This window comes from Phyllobates terribilis, unplaced genomic scaffold (assembly GCF_046119375.1).
Source record: "Phyllobates terribilis strain yellow unplaced genomic scaffold, ASM4611937v1 Scaffold_2__4_contigs__length_985480577, whole genome shotgun sequence".
Classification (NCBI taxonomy): Eukaryota; Metazoa; Chordata; class Amphibia; order Anura; family Dendrobatidae; genus Phyllobates; species Phyllobates terribilis.
In genome coordinates, this window is record NW_027362762.1 from 415,066,853 (window position 1) to 415,078,668 (window position 11,816).

The 11,816-nt window shown below is 40.0% G+C and overlaps 1 protein-coding gene across 1 annotated transcript in view; it reads right to left on the reverse strand.

Annotated features, from left to right (window-relative positions):
* Positions 1 to 10,877, reverse strand: part of GALNT17 (polypeptide N-acetylgalactosaminyltransferase 17) — a 938,842-nt gene extending 927,965 nt beyond the window's left edge. Inside the window, exon 1 of the mRNA XM_073665134.1 lies at positions 9,332 to 10,877. Within this exon, the coding sequence (XP_073521235.1) occupies positions 9,332 to 9,569 (238 nt within the window). The 5' untranslated portion in view covers positions 9,570 to 10,877. The remainder of the gene's footprint in view (positions 1 to 9,331) is intronic.
* Between the last annotated feature and the right edge of the window lie 939 nt (positions 10,878 to 11,816).

An 11,816-nucleotide genomic window follows, 5' to 3' on the forward strand; every position in this document is an offset into this window, starting at 1 on the left:
ATTAGATGTGTGACTTTATGTGTATTCAACCTTCTTCAGACTAATGCCTGGTGGGAGATAAAGGGAGAGGGAAGGCATGCCAAATCAAATCCCTTGTTCTCAATGGGAATGAGCCGCTGCCAGAGATGTCTGGCAGTAATGCAACTGTTCTCCCCTCTACTATTGAGAACAGATTAACGATCATCCAAACCAAGCATGTGAATTTATGGGGAGGAATAGCTGTTGACCTAGCAAAAAAACTAAACTTTTTGATGGTGTGTGCCAGGAAAGAAGTGGATTAATCAGGCAGCCGACTTAAGGGCGGACTGAAGAGCTGAGAGAGTATTTGCAGTGAGGCCACAGAGGACGATATTGCATTAGTCGAGGCGGGAGATGATCAGGGCATGTACTAATATTTTAGTAGATTCAAGGCTGATGAAAAGACGGATTCCGGAAATATTTTTGAGTTGGAGGCAGCAGGAGGTGTTAAGAGTTTGGTTGTGTGGTTTGAAGGACAGGGCAGAGTCGAGAGCTAGTCTGAGGTAGCGGACCTCCAGTACAAGGGAAAGCGTGATGTCATTTATTGTGATACATAGATTTGGGAGGGTAGTAAAGTGAGATGGCGGAAAGAAGATAAGTTCAGTTTTGTCCACACTGAGCTTTAAGAAGTGTGATGAGAAGAAGGAGGATATGGATGATAGACACTTTAGGATTCTGGACAGCAGAGAGGTGACATAAGGGCCGGAGAGGTAGATCTGAGTGTCATCAAATTATAGGTGTACTGGAAGCCATGGGAGTTTATGAGTTGTCCAAAGGTATAGATTGAGAAGAATAGGAATCCCAGGACAGAGCCTTTAGGGACGACAACAGAGAAAGGTTGGGATGAGGAGGTACTATGGAAGTGGGAGACGCTAAATGTGTGATTGTAAAGGTATGAGGAGATCCAGGAGAGGACAAGGTTTTTGATGCCAAGAGAAAAGAGGATTTGTAGTAGGAGTGAGTGTTTTACTGTATCGAAGGCAGAGGACTCGCCTAGAAGGAGACTTATAGAAAAATGTTTATTAGCATTGGCTATAAGTAAGTCATTTGTAAGAGTGAAAAAGATGAGATGGAGTTTGGAGACGAACAGGAACAGCGATATGGGGCGATAGCTGGACATATAGGTCAGTTTGAGGGATGGCGTCTTGATGATAGGTGTGATCGTGGCATGTTTGACAGCAGAACGGAAGGTACCATAAGGGAAGGTAAACAGATGAAAACATAAAATCTTACTGCATACTTTAAGTTTGGAATTGTTACAGAATATCACAAGTGGGTTTTGTTTGTAAGGGGTAGCACTGGCAACAGCAGCAAGAGTTCATCATTACATTTTCAATCAAGTGTAGAAACTAATTTGCTGAGCTACAAAACCAATTTATTTATACATACTGGGATCGCTCTCCATTAGTATTTGGGGAAGAGAAAAAAATATATATACCTAAAAATTAATTCACATTATCATGGGGCAAATTTAATTCTTTGTTATTTATACTCTGATTATGTCAAAGATTGCATCATGCACTATTTGGATTTGATATTGAGGGTTGTAGTCTAGGTTACATCTCTAATGCATTTTATGCCAAATTGAAATGGAAGCATAAATAGTAACATTAAAAGGAATATTTTATAGGTTGAAACTGAGTTTTAGGATTGCTACCTATAATAGGTAGTACGAGAGTCCCTTTAGTATTCCTCTCTGAAAAGGCTATTTGTAATGTATAATTCAATTCCAAGAGGAGCATTGCATGGCCTATAAGTCTCCATAAGCCAACCTAGCAATCTCCCAAGAAGAAACTTTACCCCTTAAACACCCTATCATTGGCCTCTAATCCAGCCAAATCAGATCTCCTGCTTTGCACTGATGAGGGCAAACACCCTGAAACATGTGTTTAAAAGTTTTATCCTAAGTCATGAGGTAAGGCCTGTTAGATGGTCGCTAAGGCTTGTTAAATGGTTGCTACATCAAATAGGTGGCACTAAAAATCCCATCCTCTTCCTCTCTGAAGCGGCTGTTTGCATAGTTAAATTCCCAGAGAAGCATTTCATGGCCTATAAGTTTCCTAACACTGACATAACACTACCCACAAGTAGAAATTACCCTTTAGGAATATTTTTTTCACCCTTAAATATATCTAACTATAATAGCATGAACAGGCCAAATACTTCATTTTAGAATCCCATACTTGATATTGGCTTATTTTCTTTTTTTTATGTTTTACTAATTATTTGTTAATTATCAGTTTAACAGGAGAAGAAAGCTACAAGCTACAGACCATATGCCTTGTAATATGAAACTCCCACTTCAAGAAGAAAGTAGTTAATTGTATTTCCACAAAGCCCACAGTTATTGTTGAAGCTCAATGCATGTGTCATTTTATCAAAATTCAGTTTTCTCGCTAATCTGCATATTCCGCTTCTCATGTAGTTATACTGAGCAGCAAGAGACAGAAAAAAATTCCACTGTGGCGTGAAGCGCATGGGAGATATAGGAAACACAGATGAATGTATTGATTATTCTTAGGCTGAAAGTGGACAGTGTACAGATTGATCAATTTTGACCATCAACATAATAGTCTTACTTGATGTTCCCTTACTTCCCTGTACTATATATCACAAAACACAGCTCGCTTAGCAGCAATAAAAGCAGATTCAATTTAGAGAAAAACCTGACCAGGGTTCATTTATTTATTTTATATCGTATTGGTTAACAGCCTGGGCTATCAGCAGGAACATAACTGGTTTGATTTGAGTCACTACTTTAACACATTCCCTGTAGAAAAAACATCAAATATTTACTGGAACATTTTCCCGTATCCAGCCAAGTACAGAATAGAAAGACTTATAATAGACTGGTCGAAGAGTGATTCATTAAATATATGACAACAGTTAAAATCCATACAAAGTGGTGTGGCCATTGCAGGCAGTGATATTTTGTAGCTATACTGGTTATGCTATCAATTGCAGGAGAGTTTAAAAATATAGCAAACATTCTTATTGCAATGAATTGCATTACATCATAGTGCAAGCTTAATACCTGCTGTCTAAAAAAAATTCTGTTATCCAATCTAACAGTAGCAGGTATTTAGAAACGCTAAACTATGAAGCTGACCAACATTAATATTGAGTTTATATGCTTTCTGCATTCTTTTATGGGTTTTTATTGGACATTTTGGTTTCCTGCTGCACAACAGAAACACACTCATAGGTCAATTGGTTTCCATTGAAATTAGCTTTTTAACATACCACAGGTGCAGAGGCAGCAGTCTCACCAGACCCTGGTGCCTGAGGGGGTCTATCGGACTCTGTCACCTGAGAAACCAACTGTATTATAAATGACAAATGATAGGTGGGGGACCCTGTTGCACATTGTGGATTGGAGCCCAGTCAACTTTTACATTTTGATTATCCATAGGCCATGATTAAAAATAACTATAGGAGCTCTGTTCACTAACTGCTGTTCCAGCTCTGCCTCTCTGCTGCTACCCCTGGTCTTTGTTGGCCAGACTGCAGCAGTGATGTCACATTAACAGCATATCTTTGCTGCAACCGGTCACTGGGCGCAATAGTGATGCCGACGTAGATGGCACGAGACCGTTGAGCCCAAATGATTGGCTGCAGAGTCAGTGTTGTAGATATTATTGTAAAAATAAGCGGACTAGCAGTGCTGGAGCAGCAATCAGTGAAAAAAGCCAGGGCAAGTAAATGGACTATTAAAGGGGTTGTCCAGTACTTTATATTACCGCCCCCCCATTGTAACCCCCCCCCGGGGCCCCTAAGGATTTTTGTAATTACCTTATGTTGCAGATACTGCCTGTGAGCGGCGCTATCAGTAGCCGCTCACAGGAATCACGTGATCCCCGTCTGCAGCCAGCTCTGACATCAGCTGACGTCACGACAAGTGCGGGCAGCAGCCGGGGATCTCTGTCTTCTGCGTTCAACGGTAGATGCCAGGCTGTGGGCGGGGTTACCTTCCATTGCGTGCTTGTTTCTGGAAATCATCCATTGAGTTAAAATGGTCACTAAACCCATAGATGAATTCCCAGAGGGGTTTCATTTCCAAAATGGGGTCACTTCAGGGGGGATTCTTTAGCTCTGGTACTCTGAAAAGTGCCAGAACAGCATAATCCCCCCTGAAGTGACCCCATTATAGAAATGACACCTCTGTGGGAATTCATCTATGGGTTTAGTGACTATATACCTATCTACTTATTTTCCCACCACTAGATTAATTTATACAGAGGAGAAGATTGTAAAATTCGGTCACTTGTTGTGGGTTTCCTCTGTTTCCTCTGTTTAGGCACCTCAGGGGCTCTCCAAATGCAACATGGCGTCCGCTATCCATTCCAGTCAAATTTCCATTCCAAAAGTCAAATGGCGCTCCTTACCTTCCAAGCCATGCCGTGCGCCCAAACAGTGGCTTGGCACCACATATGGGGTATCAGCGTGCTCAGGAGAAATTGCACAACACATTTTGGGGTCCATTTTTTCTGGCTGCCCTTGTGAAAATTAAAAATTTGAGGCTAAAGTAGCAGTTTTGTGTTAAAAATGTGTTTTTTTATTTTCACACTTCAACATTATAAAATTCTGTGAAGCCCCTGGGGGTTCAAGGTGCTCACCACACATCTAGATAAGTTCCTTGAGGGGTCTAGTTTCCAAAATGTGGTCACTTGTTGGGGGTTTCCTCTGTTTAGGCACCTCAGGGGCTCTCCAAATGCAACATGGCATCCGCTATCCATTCCAGTCAAATTTCCATTCCAAAAGTCAAATGGCGCTCCTTATCTTCCAAGCCATGCCGTGCGCCCAAACAGTGGCTTTGCACCACATATGGGGTATCAGCGTGCTCAGGAGAAATTGCACAACACATTTTGGGGTCCATTTTTTTCTGGCTGCCCTTGTAAAAATTAAAAATTTGAGGCTAAAGTAGCAGTTTTGTGTTAAAAATGTGTTTTTTTATTTTCACACTTCAACATTATAAAATTCTGTGAAGCCCCTGGGGGTTCAAGGTGCTCACCACACATCTAGATAAGTTCCTTGAGGGGTCTAGTTTCCAAAATGGGGTCACTTGTTGGGGGTTTCCTCTGTTTAGGCACCTCAGGGGCTCTCCAAATGCAACATGGCGTCCGCTATCCATTCCAGTCAAATTTCCATTCCAAAAGTCAAATGGCGCTCCTTATCTTCCAAGCCATGCCGTGCGCCCAAACAGTGGCTTTGCACCACATATGGGGTATCAGCGTGCTCAGGAGAAATTGCACAACACATTTTGGGGTCCATTTTTTCTGGCTGCCCTTGTGAAAATTAAAAATTTGAGGCTAAAGTAGCAGTTTTGTGTTAAAAATGTGTTTTTTTATTTTCACACTTCAACATTATAAAATTCTGTGAAGCCCCTGGGGGTTCAAGGTGCTCACCACACATCTAGATAAGTTCCTTGAGGGGTCTAGTTTCCAAAATGGGGTCACTTGTTGGTGGTTTCCTCTGTTTAGGCACCTCAGGGGCTCTCCAAATGCAACATGGCGTCCGCTATCCATTCCAGTCAAATTTCCATTCCAAAAGTCAAATGGCGCTCCTTATCTTCCAAGCCATGCCGTGCGCCCAAACAGTGGCTTTGCACCACATATGGGGTATCAGCGTGCTCAGGAGAAATTGCACAACACATTTTGGGGTCCATTTTTTCTGGCTGCCCTTGTGAAAATTAAAAATTTGAGGCTAAAGTAGCAGTTTTGTGTTAAAAATGTGTTTTTTTATTTTCACACTTCAACATTATAAAATTCTGTGAAGCCCCTGGGGGTTCAAGGTGCTCACCACACATCTAGATAAGTTCCTTGAGGGGTCTAGTTTCCAAAATGTGGTCACTTGTTGGGGGTTTCCTCTGTTTAGGCACCTCAGGGGCTCTCCAAATGCAACATGGCGTCCGCTATCCATTCCAGTCAAATTTCCATTCCAAAAGTCAAATGGCGCTCCTTACCTTCCAAGCCATGCCGTGCGCCCAAACAGTGGCTTTGCACCACATATGGGGTATCAGCGTGCTCAGGAGAAATTGCACAACACATTTTGGGGTCCATTTTTTCTGGCTGCCCTTGTGAAAATTAAAAATTTGAGGCTAAAGTAGCAGTTTTGTGTTAAAAATTTGTGTTTTTATTTTCACACTTCAACATTATAAAATTCTGTGAAGCCCCTGGGGGTTCAAGGTGCTCACCACACATCTAGATAAGTTCCTTAAGGGGTCTAGTTTCCAAAATGGGGTCACTTGTTGGGGGTTTCCTCTGTTTAGGCACCTCTGGGGCTCTCCAAATGCAACATGGCGTCCGCTATCCATTCCAGTCAAATTTCCATTCCAAAAGTCAAATGGCGCTCCTTACCTTCCAAGCCATGCCGTGCGCCCAAACAGTGGCTTGGCACCACATATGGGGTATCAGCGTGCTCAGGAGAAATTACACAACACATTTTGGGGTCCATTTTTTCTGGCTGCCCTTGTGAAAATTAAAAATTTGAGGTTAAAGTAGCAGTTTTGTGAAAAAAAGTTAAATGTTCATTGTTTTCTTCCACATTCCAAAAATTCCTGTGAAGCACCTGAAGGGTTAATAAACTTCTTGAATGTGGTTTTGATCACCTTGAGGGGTGCAGTTTTTAGAATGGTATCACTTTTGGGTATTTTCTGTCATAAAGGCTCCTCAAAGTCACTTCAAATAAGATGTGGTCCCTAAAAAAATGTTTTTGTAAATTTTGTTGTAAAAATGAGAAATCGCTGGTCAACTTTTAACCCTTATAGCTTCCTAACAAAAAAAAATTTTGGTTCCAAAATTGTGCTGATGTGAAGTAGACATGTGGTCAATGTTATTTATTAACTATTTTGTGTGATATATCTCTCTGATTAAAGGGCATGAAAATTAAAAGTTTGAAAATTGCAAAATTTTCAAAATTTTCACCAAATTTCCAATTTTTTCACAATCAAACGCAAGTGATATCAAAGAAATTTTACCACTATCATGAAGTACAATATGTCACGAAAAAACACTCTCAGAATCAGGGGGATCCGTTGAATCGTTCCAGAGTAATTACCTCATAAAGTGACAGTGGTCAGAATTGAAAAAATTGGCCCGGTCACAAAGGCAAAAACAGGCTCTGGCGCGAAGTGGTAAAACAACAGACCAACAGATAAAAAGATAAGATAGATACTGATTTTTATGAATTGAGTGCTGGAGTGTGGGTGGTGTATGTTTGTGTATGTGTGTGTGTGAGTGTGTAATGCAGGGAAATGATATTGTGAGTGTAATATAAGGACATTAGATTGTGATTTTCACTAGGGAAAAGGACTGATGTAAGTAATTGTAATCTGCATGCGGGGCAGATCAGTGGAATATATTGAAGCTGTGTAGTCTGAAATACATTTTGGTAATTATGTTCATTATTAATGCTATCATTAACAATCAATGACATCAGTGCTTTTGTGTATATCAATTTTTCCCCCACATCCTGTATTCTATTTCTATACCAGCTAAAACTGTGTTTTGTTCCTTTTAAATGATCACTTTTTGTGAGAATGGTCCCCTGGCACCAAATTGATAACAGGGTGTCCTCCTCTTGGAATCACAGCGTTTAGCAGTAATCTGTTTGTGAACCCCGCAGCAAGTGACCAATTTCCCTGCAGCACCACCACAGGGGAAATTAAGCAATACACAGTGTCCACGAAAATCAATGGGTTGTCCATGTAATGCATGGACGTGCTGGGTCCTCAAAGGAGATAGAAACTCGTGTGCTCCCTATAGGGGATTTGAAAACTGTATTTTCCAAACTAGAAACCCTTTTAAAGAAAGATCTAGTGCACTTCTATAAACTAAGACACAATTTCTATCTAGAAATGTATAACTGTTAAGTTTGTAGTTTATGCATTTAAGTTGTTTATAGAAAGCTACTTTTTCTATAACAATTTTTAGGCTTTTTGCATACATTGAGTATATGCAGCAGATGTTTTCTGCACCAAAAGCAGTGTTGACACATAATATGCCCATTTTTCATACATTTTAAGTTGCGTTTTTACTTTCCTTTTTTCCCATTCATTTCAATGAGTGAAAAACGCTGCAAAAACGCCAAAAGAATTAACATGCTGCAGACTAAAAAAAAGCTCTGATGGTTCAAAACTGCAAGGAAAAAATAAGCAACATGTGCATGAGATTTCACAAATGTCTTTCTCTTTGCTAGTTCTGCAAAGTGCAGCATTTTTTATCCTTTAAAAACGCGAGGGACAAACACGCGGAAAGCAAAAGTGTCAAAAACGCTGCAACTGAACGAGCTCTTAGTCTTCCTATCACTTACATAATTGTTCAGCACAGTATTAAAAATGATAATTATGTTATCTAATGAGAATTCTAAATTATTAGCAGAGTCAGTTATCCAGCCTTGTTTGGAGTAATGTTCTAGTCTTATAAGGGTTTTAATAATACCGTATATATCTAATATCAGAGAATTTGGAAGTATATAAGCAATTATGGTCAGGACAAATACAATAAATGATCATACCCATACAATATTTTATTGTGCTGCATAATTATTTACAGAACAGGAGATATTGAGTTTATGAAGCTACCTATATGAATATTTTATGATAGCATAATTACTGCACCTGCAGCATATTTTTACCAGGATGATTTAAGGTAAAAGCAATTTATCTGCAACGAGAGGGACTTGGTATTTTTCCCAACTGAAAAGTAATTACTATGAGCAAATATTCAATTTGGCTTTGATGGGACAAATTTATGGAAAACAAAATAAAGGTTAAATAAAAAAAAATCTGTAATGCTGCATTTTACTTGATTCACCACAATAAAAAAAGTGTTTGTGCTAAAAGACCTTAGAGAAAAAAATCCTTACATTGTGGTATTATTATACAGTATAACATGATATGTAAGGTTGAGTGTAACCTATATGTGGTCTACCCTCATAGTATACCACAAAATATCCAATGGGAGAGATGACAATTTGCAATGGCAGAAGAATCAGAATAATATACAGGGGAAATGAATACGGAGATTTACAACATTTTTTTTGCTGTATTTATGCTTCAAACTGTTGATACAAAACATTTTTTAACTTTTTAAAATCTACTAGATGTCGGCTTTGATGTCTCTTTCATTGGTAAATGCTTGTAAATGGCATGCATTTAAATGAAATAATAATAATAATACCAATACTCACTATTGTTAGGTACTATATTCAGAATAATTGCACTAATGCAGTTAGACATTGTACACAATTGAATTTCTGTGTGTGAATTATTACATAACATATTAACAAATGATTTATTGCCATGCAGTCCTACCATTAAGCTGTCTGTAGACTATGTCCTCTAAAAGGGAGAGTCTTTTCAGCACTGCCTCCTGGATAGGGCTGACTCCATGGGTGGATAGGTTTGTCACCTCTGCCCTTGGATGGATTTCATGGAAGGACTCCCCACCTTTCACAGCAATTGGTCTACACTTGGCCAAAAACAGAACAAATCCAGCAACTGCAATCAGGTTTAACACCAACAAGATTTTAACTCTTCTAAGAGAAGCCATCAACCTTCTCAATCTTGGATCTTTAGTTTCCCCTTGAACAGGTCTTACTTCTGAACGTTTTGCCAATGTCTAAGCTGGTTTGGAAACAAGTAAACATCCCTGAAACATATTAACTCCAGGAAGGATAGATACTAAGTATTAATATGACCAGTGACAAACTTCCTTGACATTAACAGTGGGAAGTTCACCATCTGACTGTAAGCTGATTTCAGATCTGGAATCCAAAGCTGCCCAGCCAATCAATGAGCACAGAGCAGGAGCTGATGCCTGTAGAAACATTTGTGGAGGACCATCTGCATCCTCAGCATGTTCTCAAGGCAATCCAATGAAAGTTTACAAACTGGGCAACAATCTGGCCCTTCCAGCAGATTCAATAATGCAGAGCAAGTTTTCTTCTCCAGGTATTATATCCAGATGATCCACTGAAGCCAATGACTATTCCATGGAGGATGGTTGCCTCTCAAGCATATGTATCTTGATTGCACATGGCAATTGGTCCAGGGTTTCAGTAATATGAATTACTTACCGAGTCCAAAGAAAACAGGCAATATACATGACACTAATATACTTTACTGAGAGCATTAAAAAGAAATAAAAAACATTTTAGATCCAGGATTGCTATGAAAGATCTCCCAGGATGGAAGTGCAGTAGAAGATTCATGCACACATCATAAGATCATGCAGGAAATATAACAGCCTGTAAAGTTTCCTATTGGGTCCGGCAAGGCAGATGTGACTGTTAATAATTGTAGTGATAAGAAGAGCAAGTGCAGAATTCTTGGCAGCATTCTCTTTGCAGGGGACACACAGGAACTATAACGATGCATATAGCTGAGCAGCAGTCTTCATGGCAACACAAAGTGTGAATGTGGGAAGAGAGTATTGCAGGGGAAATTGACAATGCGGCAAAGCTTCTGTAGAATTGAACTCCTGATCTCACCCTAAGCACAGCAATGCTCCTTCTATCACATTCATGTCAATGTCAGCTTCCAGCTCAGCACAGCTTACCCTCTCAGTCCATGGGAAGCTGCAGGCTCAAGTGATGGTGATAGGGGTGGCTTCCCCCTGCTGCTGCTGAAGAAGAAGAAGAAGCTTTCTGCTGTTACTGGAAGATGCTGCTCTCCTCTGTGCTCCCATTTCTCTTAGCTGGTTATTTCTGTGCAGAGACATCCTCCTGTGTGCTGCCTGAATCCCAGTTTACATGCCTACAAAAGGGCTGCAAGGAAAATGTGGTCTGGATAAATGGATCTGCAGCTGGATATATTCAGTGTTCACAACAAGGCTTTACTGTCATGTTTACACACTGTTCCTGGTCTCTTGTCAGCAAGATTAAGACAGACAGGCGGCTGAAAGAAATGCATGCACATGAGATCTTCACTACTATTAGTTATATAGTATGTGCAATTATGGATATACAGAGACCTATACCTATATATATCTAGATGATATCATAACGGCTTATCTTGTTTGCACAGATACTCTCTGGATTGTAAAGTCCAGCGGAATATGTTGATGCTGTAGAAATAAATATATATATACATATATATGTATGCATATATATATATATATATATATATATATACATATATTCATACATATAAATATAAATCTATGGAGAGGAGGAGTACAGGCAGCACATCCATTCGGTAAGATAAAAGTACTTTTATTCAAATTCCATTAAAATTGAGTGGATCCATAGAAGACATTAAAGACCTGACAGGTTTCTGGCGAAACCATCCTTAGTCATTGTATATATATTCATACAGATAAAATATATATAGGTATATATATATCTATATATAAACATATATATTATATATATATATATATATATATATATATATACACATGCATATGACGCGCTGGGCCATATTCAGGGGATACCCGGAGCCGGATCTGGATAGGGGTAGTAGTCCTTGTGGCGGTGACCCGGTCCGTGCCCAGGGTGTCAAACTAAGTGGCAGTCTATGGCAGTAGATGTTAACTTGATCGACTACGCCACCCGTTGAGTGCGGCTTTGAAGCCGCCGCTGCAGAACAGTCCACTGAGGCCAGGTGTATAAGGATGTGCAGCGTGGTGGTATAACCCCCAACGGGAGGGGTATGGCCTCAGGGCAGCAGGGATAGATGATGGGGGTGATGGTGGTACACGAGCGCAACAAAGACAACTCGGAGTCTTGGTGGTGCAGTTCAGGGTCTTTACTCACGGTTACTCGGTTACTGTTCCAGGCCACCGCTGCAGAGGTGG